The sequence below is a fragment of the Pongo abelii genome, chromosome 22, assembly GCF_028885655.2.
Source record: "Pongo abelii isolate AG06213 chromosome 22, NHGRI_mPonAbe1-v2.0_pri, whole genome shotgun sequence".
Lineage (NCBI taxonomy): Eukaryota > Metazoa > Chordata > Mammalia > Primates > Hominidae > Pongo > Pongo abelii.
In genome coordinates this window covers 54,414,467-54,427,045 of record NC_072007.2, presented here as the reverse complement: position 1 = coordinate 54,427,045, position 12,579 = coordinate 54,414,467, and the positions used below count along the sequence as shown (strand labels likewise).

Genomic DNA, 12,579 nt, shown 5'->3' with positions numbered 1-12,579 from the left:
CTCAACTCCCACAGCTCCTAATATATATAAATAATTCGAATCTATACAGGTCCCAATATAAGACATAAATTACAAAATTATTAAAATAAAATACAGAAAATCAGTTCTCTTCAGACAGACAAGGCCTCCCTAAGCAAGATACACTGCCCAGAAGCCATTCTGTAAATGACATATTTCACTCCATAAAAACTGTAAAGTTGTAAACACCTAAGCACCAAATAATACATCAACCACCTATACAAAACAAAAACTACAGGAGATGCAAGAGAAACAGAAACACACCACTAACAGAAGACTTTACCATACCACTATCAGTTAAAGATAGGTCAAATGGACAAAATTCAAAATATAAATGACCTAAACAACACAAGCAGTAAGATAGGTCTTGTGGATATTTAACATTACAATCTGGAAACAGAACATACATTCTCAAACACACATGAAATGTCAAAAAAAAACTGATCATTTATTAGGTCACACAACTGTCAAATTCATAAAATTTTAAAAATAAGTTTCGTAAAGCAAAAATATAAACACTTTCTGAACACAATGCAATAAAGCTAGAAATTCCTAAACAAAATTTTTTTAATCTTTTTTTTTCTGTAAGCTAAAAAGCTTTCTGTTAAACAACTATTTAATGAAAGGGTGAAATACAAATCAAAAATAGAGAATTTCTGAAAAATAATGATAAAACAATGGGATATATTTAAAGTAGTAACCAGAGAAAAATTCCTAACTTTAAAGACCTATATCAATAAAAATTTAAGAATGAAAATAAATGCATTTCAAACTCCCGAAAACTAAAAAATGAACAAAGTAAACCATGAGAAAACAAAAAGAAGAAAATAATAGAAATGAAAGTAGAAACTTGAGTAGAAAACAGACTAACGATAAATCAGATGAATACATTAAAATCCTGGTTCTCTGGAGGGAAAAAAATCGAACTAGCTAATTTAATCAAGGAAGAAAGAGAGAAAGCACAAATATACAAAATAAGAAATAATGATGGGGGCTGGGCGCCGTGGTTCATGCCTGTAATCCCAGCACTTTGGGAGATAGCCTGAGGTCAGGAGTTTGAGACCAGCCTGGCCAACATGGTAAAACCCCATCCCTACTAAAAATACAAAAATTAGCCGGGCATGGTGGCAGGCGCCTGTAACCCCAGCTACTGGGAGGCTGAGGCAGAATCACTTGGACCTGGGAGGCAGAGGTTGCAGTGACTCGAGAATGCGCCACTGCACTACAGCCTGAGTGACAGAGCAAGAGTCCGTCTCAAAAAATAATAATAAATAAATAAATAAATAATGATGGGAAAATAATTACTGACAGCACATTTTAAAAGTCAAAAAAGCTGGGCGTGGTGGCTCACGCCTGTAATCCCAGAACTTTGAGAGGCTGAGGCAGGCAGATCACCTGAGGTCGGGAGTTTGAGACCAGCCTGATCGACATGGAGAAACCCCGTCTCTAAACTACAAAATTAGCAGGGTGTGGTGGCGCATGCCTGTAATCCCAGCTACTCAGGAGGTTGAGGCAGGAGAACCACTTGAACCCAAGAGGCGGAGGCTGCAGTGAGCCAAGATCGCACCACTGCACTCCAGCCTGGGCAAGAAGAGCGAAAACTCCATCTCAAAAAAAAAAAAGTAAAGAAAGACCACTTCATATACCTCAATGAAAGTAAGTTTTACAACTTAACTGAAATACGTAATTTCCAAGAAAATGCAGTTTATCAAAATTAGCAAATGGCTGAAACAGACCAATTTTCATCAGAGTTACAAAAAAGTACCTGGCCCAGCTAGTTTCCCAAAATTCCATCAAACCTTAGAGACCAGGTAGCTCCAGTGCTACATAAATGACTTCAGAAACAGAAAGTAAGTAAAAACTTTCAAACTATTTTAATGAATTACATAGAACATCAATACCTAAACCTCATAAAAAGAGCATAAAACAAAAGTTACCGATCAACCACTTGTGAATTATGATGCAAAAACTCCTAAATAAAATTGAAGTGATAGACTCTAATACCCCATTAAGAAAATAATACTATGACTAAGTGGGATTTATACCAGCAATGCAAATAAATATAGTTCAATATTGAACTATGGCGGCTGGGTGCAGTGGCTCACACCTGTAGTCCCAGCTCTTCAGGGGACTGAGGCAGGAGGATCACTTGGGGCCAGGAGTTTGAGATCAGCCTGGGCAACATGGTAAGATCCCATCTCTACTAAAAACACCAAAAAAAAAAAAAAAAAAAAAAGCCAGGCGTGGTCCCAGCTACTTGGGAGGCTGAGGTGGGAGGGTGGCGTCAGCCTAGAGGGGTGGAGGTTGCAGTGAACCAAGATCGCACCACTGCACTCCAGCACTCCAGCCTAGGTGACAGAGCAAGACCCTGTAAGGCACCATGGCTCACACCTGTAATCCCAGAACTTTGGGAGGTGGAGGCAGGTGGATCCCTGGAACCTAGGAATTCAAGACCAGCCTGTCCAACATGGCAAAACCCTATCTCTACAAAAAATACAAAAAAATTAGCTGGGCATGGTGGCACATGCCTGTGGTCTCAACTCAATCAAGAGGCTGAGGCAGGACAATCACTTGAGCCCGGGAGGTTGACGTTGCAGTGACCCAAGAACCCGCCACTGCACTCTGGCCTGAGTGACAGAACAAGACCCTGTCTTTAAAAAAAAAAGAGAGAGAGAGAGAATTTTTAAAAATCTCTAATAAAATAAAGTGTAAAACACAGAAGTAGACTTGCACAAAAGGAAAGGCAGCCCTTGCTCTTGAGTATGTCTCAACGTGATCAAGATGTTAGTTCTGCATATGGGAATTTATAAACTTAGTTTGATCACAACAAAAATACCTAAATTAAACATGCAAGAGTAACCATAAAAACCCTGAGAAGGATGAAGCTGAAGGAGACGTTAATAAACACTATGATACACACTGTCCAAAAGGAAAAGTTTAGTTGCAAGTTTGGAGCTGTTCTCAGTAGGTTTGCTCCTAGTTGCGGCGTGGGTGTAGCAATTCTGAAACTATCTTATGCACGTTGTAGCACTGAGCAAATACAGAGATCTGTTGATGTTGGTGAGAGCAGAAATAAATAAGAGGCAAGAAAGAGCCCTCCAGGTTATAAAATTGGACGCATCAGTATCAGTTCATGATTTCTTTTTTTTCTTTTGAGACAGAGTCTTGCTCTGTCTCCCAGACTAGAGTGCAGTAGCGCGATCTCGGCTCACTGCAACCTCCACCTCCCGGGTTCAAGCAATTCTCCTGCCTCAGCCTCCCGAGTAGCTGGGATTACAGGCATGTGCCAACCACGCCCAGCTAATTTTTGTATTTTTAGTAGAGACAGGATTTCGCCATCTTGGCCAGGCTGGTCTCAAACTCCTGACCTCGTGACCCACCCGCCTTGGTCTCCCCAAGTGCTGGGATTACAAGCGTGAGCCACCATGCCCGGCCCAGTTCATGATGTCTAAGGCACATCCCTATCAGCTCTGTCTGCTGAAAGGGTGGAGAGGCAGCAACGCCCCCATGGCAGCAAGCACACCTGCTGCCAGAGGAACCAGGGCTCCATGGAGACGCGGCTGACTCCAGCACAAGGGCAACGAGCTCCCAGAACCTAAAACATCCTGGTATGCCATAAATGATTAGAAAGTGCTCAAAAGAACACAGGTGCCAGTCTGAAGTGACTCTTGATGGCCAAATCTGGGACAACCTGAGCATCAGTAAAGGTGACTGACTCTAACCACTGCCTGAACAGGAGGCCCTGCGGGTGCTCCCCAGAATAGGGGACGGGCTGACGGAGGTGGGTGGAAAGGTTAGCACCCTTAGTAAAGACTGGCTCAGGAAAGAATCACCACTGGGTGAGGGGCAGGACACTCATGTCGTCTCACAGTGCTTCCCCAGAGTTAGATTACTGATCGCAAGGGGACAACAGCCCCACACCAGGGAGAAACTGGACAACTCCTGAAGGAGTGATCAAATGGAACATTACAACCAGGGGTTATGGGGAGAAGAGCTGGCACAGCAGGCCAGAGACAGTGTCCTTCTCAGGCACGCCAGGCAGAGGGGGCCTACGGAGCAGCCTGGTGAAAACCCTGGGCACAGAGTCTCCGGCAGAGGCTTCCCCGGTGGAAAACTCCTCACGTGTGTCCTCACTCACTGTGTGGAGCCCCTGGGAAAGGAGGTGGAGCAAAGTCAGCAGAGAAAGGGTGCATGAGGTGAAGTCTGAGGAAAACCAGGTGCAGACTTACAGTTCCTGTCTCATTAAAATCACCAACACCTCTGTGCCTCAGGTTTAGGCTACAATGTCACAGTGTGTAATAATCTATGTACTTTCTATGCTGCTAAATCTTGCTTTATTTGAGTCAAAATACAGGAAGAAATGCCGCACAGAATTTTCTATTAGTTCACGACAGAAGAAGTGTGTCAAGAATGAAAAGGTTCTTTCTGGATTCATGAATCCACAACCGGAAAATACAAGTGAAAGCTGCGGCGGCCACAGGGCTGAGGCCCACTCATTCCACGGAGAGTCACGGGGCGCCTCCTGCCCAGGCAGGGCAGCAGGGAGGAAGGACACGGTCCTAGCCTCAGTGGGGTCACAAACAAGCAGAAGAAACAAGATGACCAAGGACAATGGATCCACGACGGGGACACGGGGGTCATGAAAACAAAGCTGAAAGTCATGATCAAACACAGCCCAGACTAAGCCCGGCAGCCGTGGGGCACAGTGAGACAGCTCACAAGACTGGAGACATGGGAACACGACCGCGCTCGGTGCCACGGTGAGCACAGCACACCAGACCAGGGCGCAAACACGCAACAGCAAGTCCCGCACTTGGCCGAGGAATGAAGGGACAACCCATAACAGAGTATGTTAAAAAGTAAATTTGAAAAATTACAGCTGCCTCAACAAAGGCTAGACCCACACCTTTTCAACCCTATCCCACTGCGCATCCTCTTCCCTCACTGGTACTCACACAGCACTCTCCACACCTTTCCAACTCCATCCCACCATGCGTCCTCTTCCCCCATTGGTACTCACACAGCACTCTCCACGCATTTTCAACCCTATCCCACCGCGCGTCCTCTTCCCGTCACTGGTACTCACACAGCACTCTCCACACCTTTCCAACTCCATCCCAGCATGCGTCCTCTTCCCCCACTGGTACTCACACAGCACTCTCCATGCATTTTCAACCCTATCCCACAGTGCGTCCTCTTCCCGTCACTGGTACTCACACAGCACTCTGTCCAGTAAATATGGAGGAAGGGAAACGTGAGCAGAGCTTTGTTTCCTTCTTTGGGCAGCAGCTCCTCTTTGAATTGAACAAAGTTAGACTCTAGGTGAATCATCTTCGGAGCCCGGCCATAGGACCTGTAAACAACTGTTTGAAGTCACTGAGAAAACAACTAAACAACATTCATCAGAAGAGGGGAAACAGAACAACAAATAATGTAACCGTATCCACGAGTTCAGAGCATATATATTAACCCCAAATCATAACTATGCTATTCTGCTCAAAAACGTTCTATGAATTATTTTAAACACAGTTCACATGAACAGGTCAAAGCTCCATTTCCACAAAATCTTTCATTTTCCTCAAGGACACAGGCACAGTAATACATTCTTCCAAGTACTGCATTTAACCAGGGCCACTACAGACTCGACGGTGGGTTTCAGTGTAACGGAATCTATAATTATGTCACTACAAAAGAAGAAAAGTATGTCCCAAATGTCCCAAGTGCAGTTTTAACTTACGAAAGCTTTAGGGTTGCATTCGTATTTTTGGAACAACTTGTATTTTATCCAAGAAACAAAGTTATTTGGCGAAAAGATAACAGATTTTTGTTTGCAGAGCACAAATAAAATAGCAGTACAAACCTCTACTTTATTCTCAACCCAAGAAGAAGGAACCCATCAAGAAATCCCACACGTCCCCTGCATCTCATCCAAGGCTCTCAGTGACGGCCTAACGATGCTTCTAACCGTGAACCACACCGCATGGATCTCTGTGCCATGCCTGTACTTCTCGCTTCTAGCAGCTGCGCCTCTTCTGAATGTTATAGCTGGATTTTGTTTTTCATCCAATCTAAGGATGCTGTGTTTAATAACTTAAAACCAACCATCATTAATGTGACTATGCTGATGCTTAAATACGTGCATTTTCTACTTGCCAGCTCTACTTTTCCCTGTCTTTTGGGAGATTAATCAAGTTTTCTTTTTCCATCTTTTCTCTCCGCTGGTTTGAAAGTCTTATCATCTATCTCTATTCTACCGTTGGTTACATTTTAATTCTCAGTATGTAACTTAAGGTTTTATTACAAAGACTAAAGTTAAAGTCTATCCCCCCCTTCTCTCTGTTCTCCTTCACACACATCTGAAATTTTAGATTTTTAATTTTTTTTTAAAAAGTGACACCTTAACTTCAGCAAAACGTGTCATGTTGCTGGCAGACGTTGCTCTCACCCTGGATCCCTGGGTTCATCTGCCTTCGTATTGGGATGCATCCTTTAATTACTCAGAGGGTCACAAGGTTTCTGTTCTTATTGATGTCTGAAAATATTTGTATTCACTTCAGTGCACCTATCTCCATATCATGACAAGCAATGAACATATGTGAATGGGACTCTGGGGTAGACACGAATGGCTTTCTGCACACAGAAGTGATGGAACAGAACTCCTGGCCATCCTGGGCCCCACATGGCCACCCGGGGGCCTAGAGGAAAAACCTCACAGCACCTGTGGCTCACGCAAGACCCTCAGGGTGGGAAGCTGTGACAGAGTCTTCCCTCTTGATGACACTGTGAATGATAAAGAATTCTAGGGTCTAGGGTACTTTCCCTCAGGACTGTGGGGAGGCTGCTCGTAAATGTATTTTATGTTGCACTGTAAATGGTTCTGTTAGAAACTGTCTACTTGGTTCTTCTTCTGTTTCTCTCTGATACCCTGGCATGATTTTCTGTTTGCTTTGTTTTCTTCATTCTGCTTGACATTCACTAGGCTCCTGCAGTATCCCGACTCCCTTCTGGGAGAAGCTTGACAGCCATTCTTCAAATGTCACGTGTCCTCTGTTCCCTCCACTTTCCTTCTGAAAAGCCCCTCAGGTGGATCCTGGAGCTCCTTGATTTATCCTCCAGAGCCAGCTTTTCCTCCACGCTCTCCCACTCCTTTTAGCAATGATCTCCCGAGTCTCTAAACTCAATTCTTCCAGCTCACTAATTTGCTTTTCAGCTATACAGCTGTTTAACGCATCTGGCAAACTTTGTTTCCATTGTTTTCATTTCCTAGATCCAATCAATTAATTTTAAATTTCTACTTTTTATCAAAGTAATTATTTTATTTTGTTTTATTTTATTTCATTTCATTTTTTGAGCCAGAGTTTTGCTCTTGTCACCCAGGCTGAAGTGTAATGGTGCAATCTTGGCTCACTGCAATCTCCTCCTCCCCGGTTCAAGCAATTCTCCTGCCTCAGCCTCCCGGGTAGTTGGGATTACAGGCGTGTGTCACCATGCCTGGCTAATTTTGTATTTTTAGAAGAGACAGGGTTTCACCATGTTGGCCAGGCTGGTCTTAAACTCCGATCTACCCTCCTTGGCCTCCCAAAGTGCTGGGATTACAAGTGTGAGCCACTGTGCTGAGCTAAGTACTTCAATACAAAGAGTATTGAAAAGCTTTTCTCTCTCTCCCTCTCTTCCCCCTCACCGCCCACCAACACACACACATCCATGTCTTGGTCTGTTTTCCGCTGCTGTAACAGAATACCACACACTGGGTAAATTATAAGCAACAGAAAGTTATTGTGCTCACAGGTCTGGAGGCTGGGAAGTCCAAGATCAAGGTGCCAGCATCTGGTGAGGACCTTCTCGCTATGTCAAAACCCACAGAGGGCATCACATGGTGACAGGGCAAGAGCCAGAGAGCCAAAGAGAGCTCACTTTGATAACAAAGCCACTCATGTGATAAGGAGCCCACTCCCGTGACAGCAACATTAATCCACTCACGAGGGCAAAAATTAAGTTTCCAACGCAAGAATGTTTGGGGACACATTCAAACTACGGCAAGTACCTACTCCATCCTTCTCAACCTGCCCTCCTGCATGAGTTTCCAGAGCTGCTGTCACAAACCACCACACACCTGGAGGTTTAGGACATTAGCTTATTCTTGCATGTTTCATGAGGCCAGAAAGTTGAAATCAAGGTGTGGGTGGGCTTAGTTCCCTCTGGCTGCAGTGGGAGGTTCCTTGCCTCTCTCCCAGCTTCTGGTGGCTGCTGGCATCCTGAGCATTCTTTGGCTCATGGACACATCACTCTAATCTCTACCTCCATCTTCACAAGGTCTTCTCCTCTGTGTCTGTGTCTTCTCTTCTGCCTCTTATAAAGACACTTGTCATTGGATTCAGGGTCTACCCTAATTGAAGATGATCTCACATTGAGGTCCTTATCTTAAGTATATCTGCGAAGACCCTTATTCCAATAAAGACACATCTTGAGGTTTCAGGTGGACGTATCTTCTCTAAGGTAACACATTTCTTTCCTAAATTTCAAGGTCGTTTCTGAAAAACATAGTGTTTTCCCTGGGGCCATCCAATTTTCCTGAGATAAGTTCTCTACTTTCTTGCCTAGGAAGCATGGATCTGGCCTCAGAGTTCCCAGAGCAGAGCTGTGCCCTGTTCAGAACCTAGGCTGACTGGTTTTAGAATGGCCCTTCTCCCTTGCCTTCTGCAGCGCCTCAGATCTGAGGGTGTGGAGCTCTTCTGTCCACAGAAAGACTTTCCAGGTACCTGAGGGGCGGCGGGGGTGGGCAATAACAGCAATCACTTCACTACAGACAGGAGTGGGGACCCTGAGTCTAACTGTCCCTGTCCATACCTCTGCCAACCCCCATCTCCAGCCCTGCTTTCACCCGGGCCTTCCAAGATCTGGCACTTTGTCCCTTGTCAGAAATTCCCCTCCTCTCATGGAGCCACAAGACACAAGGGATTGAACTTCCTCAGCTTTCTCTCCCAATTCCTCCACCTGTTTCTCTTTCTCCCAAAAACATAGCTACATTCTCCAGCCTCCACTGCCTCCTCCTTTCTCTGTCTTTATGCACGTCTGCCTTTTTAGTTCTTTAGAGCTATTTGTTTAGCATTTCTTTGGTCCATTTTTTTTAGTCCATTTATTTGTTTAGTATTTATGTAGTCCATCTACTGGAGTTTCAGAAAGGGGAAGAGATGAATACAAACATTAAATCTACACAGTTTCTTTTTATTTATTTTTGAGCCAGGGTCTTGCTCTGTCACCCAGGCTGGAGTGCAGTGGTGCAATCTCAGCTCACTGTAGCCTCCAGCTCCTGGGCTCAAGTGATCCTCTCACCTCAGCCTCCCAAGTGGCTAGGACTACAGGCATGCACCACCACGTCCAGCTAATTTTATTTCTTCTTTACAGAGACAGGGGTTTCACTATGTTGCTCAGGCTGGTCTTGAACTCCTGGGCTCAGGCGATGCTCCCATCTGACCCTTCTAAAGTGTCTGGATGACAGGCATGAGCCACCATGCTGGGCCTGCATAGTTTCTCTATTTAATTTTTTTCTCAAAATTATCTTGTTTCATGAACACACTTTTTTTTTCCCCTTTATCTATCAGAATGCCCTTACAGATTACTCCATTTGCTAAACTCTTTTCTCTCTTTCACAGCACTGGGCCTCCTCACATGTTAAGCGATTTTTCTCTTACACTCTGTACACTCTTTATATTAAATATTAGCAACTAAATGCATATCTTGTAAGACACTATAATCAGCACAGAAATTAGACTATATCCACCTGGGTAAGTCAACTCCAGAAAGCCACCTTAATCCCTCATGTTACTAAGGCACAAACTGGTGGTCAGAAAGGAATAATGCTATGAGAATCAGAATTACATAAACACAAATAACAACAGGAAATTCTGTATACCCTGGTTAAAATCAGATTACCTATGTTACAAGACAAAATCCAAATTTACAAATTTATATTTACATATACACAAATTTATATTTACAAGTAACATCTGGTCTTACAAGAAATAAGTTTTCCAAGAAGAAGATTCCCAGCCAGTGATTTCCTATGAGTATGTCACCAGACGACTAACTGTAAACATGCAACAGAGCAACGGTGACGGCTGATCTAACCTCGCTCCTAATTTTTAAACACCATCTTTCTGTTTACCTTCTTGTCCTTACGGAAAACGCACAGGGGCCAGGGTGGAGGGAGGGTCTTAGAAGGTGGCTGATACAGCCCAGTTCTTCTGCTTTAAGGTAGAGTCTAAGTGAGTACATGTCTCCTTTGCAAAACGCCTGTGCCTTTAAGACATTCTGGTTAACCATGAAGAATCACAGATCATTCCTATAAAAGTGAGTCTTTAATTCAAAATAATTGTCTTGCTTCCACTTTCCAACGTCTCGTTAAGAAAACCATCGTAGTCTGGGCACAGTGGCTCATGCCTATAATCCCAGCACCTTGAGAGGCCGAGGAGGGCGGGTCAGTTGAGGTCAGCAGTTCAAGACCAGCCTGGCCAACATGGCAAAACCTGTCTCTACTAAAACTACAAAAATTAGCCGGGTGCAGTAGCGCACACCTGTGATCCTAGCTACTCAGGAGGCCGAGGCAGGAGAATTGCTTGAACCCAGGAGGTGGAGGTTGCAGTGAGCTGAGATAGCGCTACTGCACTCCAGCCTGGGCGACAGAACGAGACTGTGTCTCAAAAAAAAAAAAAAAAAGAAAGAAAACTATGGTATTCCATAAAGAATAAGACCCATAGATTATGTGAGGTCATTCTGTTTCTTTAGAACTGAGGCTTTTAACTTGTGCTACTTCACTTGTTCACATAAATGTCTAAACAACATATACTTATTAAAAAACATGTACTTCATTTTAAAAAATGAAGAGAGGGATACAGCCAAAAAACACACAACTCATACCTTCTCCATTCCATTGGTTCTCTTGGAAGCTGCTGAGAGAGCGTTGGATAAACAGAGGTAAATAAATTCTGATCTCCAGCACCTAGGAAGGGAAGAAAGAAATTCAGTTACCATATTTTTAGGTGAATACATGCAAAATGGGCTCTAGAGGTTAATAAATTGGTGTTTTTAGGTAATTTTATGTTTAGTAAAGCGATATCGCAAGATTCTTCTGTACCTGTGCCTCTAAATAATGAGTCTCAGTAAAACCCAGCGCGGGACAGATGTGATGAAGCTGAACCCTCGTGACATCTCCATGGGGTGGGTGTGATTTTCTCCACGAGGAAAACGAGGATCAGAGAAGGTGAAGAACTTGCCCCAAGGACATGAAGCTAAGGAGAGAGGGAGCCTGCTCCACCTCACTGTGTTCTACAGCCTCCACTTTCTCCCAGACAGCCAAAATCCATGGAGAAAAAGAAACCAAAACTTCACCAAAATCAACTCACTGTTCAACCAAATGCCAGGAGGAGCTAAAATTTATAGGTGGCTCCCCATGTGCGAATATTACACAAGGCACCTGCCAGGCACCCTCTCATTCTGTCTTCCCCATAACTCCTGGGAGGAAAGAAAAGGCACAAACACGACCCCAATTCACAGATGAGGGAAGTCAGCTTTGAGGGCCAACGTGTTCAGTGTGCAGAGCTGACAGTGGCAGACACGAGTTAGGAATCCCGCTGTGGCCGACTTTACACTACACGCTCAGTGTTAATTCAGCTCTTTTATCTTTGCTTTAATAGAAATGAAAAATCCATTTTGTTCTCATAAAATGATGATATAACTGTATTACACTTAAGCTAAAAAAGAACCTTTTAATATAGATGACTAAAAGTCTTGTACTCAGAGGATCCTCTTTACTTTAGCAAACCATTTTCCAAATTGCTTTTATATTGATCTTTAAGAAATCATTGGGAATTGATGTGTGCCATTAATGCATCTGCTTATTTTGCTATCAAAAGCCTAAAAATAAAAAACCTCCTGAAACTCATATAATAATGTCAAGTCACTGAGGAAGGGCAACAACATTTCCAGGCAGATGGCACGGTGAGTGGGCAGGGCGCTGGGAACCTCACTGCCCGGTCCCCATCTCAGTTCCATCACTGACCAGCTGACTACACCTGGGGAGACCATTTAACCTTCCTGTGCCTCGGGGACATGGGAAATGGGAAAATGAGAAGAGCTCGGCCAGAGGAGCTCTGGTGAGGATTAAATGAGACAACACACGTCAGTCACTTCAAACAAGGCACGGCACATAGTGGTTAAAAAGGGACTATTACTACATTTTGTTAACACAAAAACATTATCACTTTTCATCTTGTTCATTTATTTGGTAGTCATCTTAGAAATCAATAAAAGAGGCCAGGCACGATGGCTCATACCTGTAATTACAGCATTTTGAGAGGCCGAGGTGGGCACATCACCTGAGGTAGGGAGTTTGAGACCAGCCTGACCAACATGGAGAAACCTTGTCTCTACTAAAAAAATACAAAATTAGCCAGGCGTGGTGGCGCATGCCTGTAATCCTAGCTACTCGGGAGGCTGAGGCAGGAGAATCGCTTGAACTGGGAGGCGGAGGTTGCAGTGAGCCAGGATTGCACCACTGCACTC

General features: G+C 44.0%; 1 protein-coding gene across 4 annotated transcripts in view; it reads right to left on the bottom strand.

Moving 5' to 3' along the window:
- TRAPPC10 (trafficking protein particle complex subunit 10) overlaps positions 1-12,579 on the bottom strand; it is a 96,018-nt gene that overhangs the window by 63,127 nt on the left and 20,312 nt on the right. The window contains exons 2-3 of one of the 4 annotated variants that reach the window (XM_063720825.1): positions 10,936-11,017; positions 5,236-5,371 (exon numbers count right to left, since the gene is read on the bottom strand). In XM_063720825.1, coding sequence (XP_063576895.1) covers positions 5,236-5,371; positions 10,936-11,017 — 218 coding nt within the window. Of the gene's footprint in view, positions 1-4,973; positions 4,993-5,235; positions 5,382-10,935; positions 11,018-12,579 lie in introns of those variants that run through there. The other 3 variants (XM_063720826.1, XM_054542614.2, XM_054542613.2) reach the window with 3 other exon arrangements.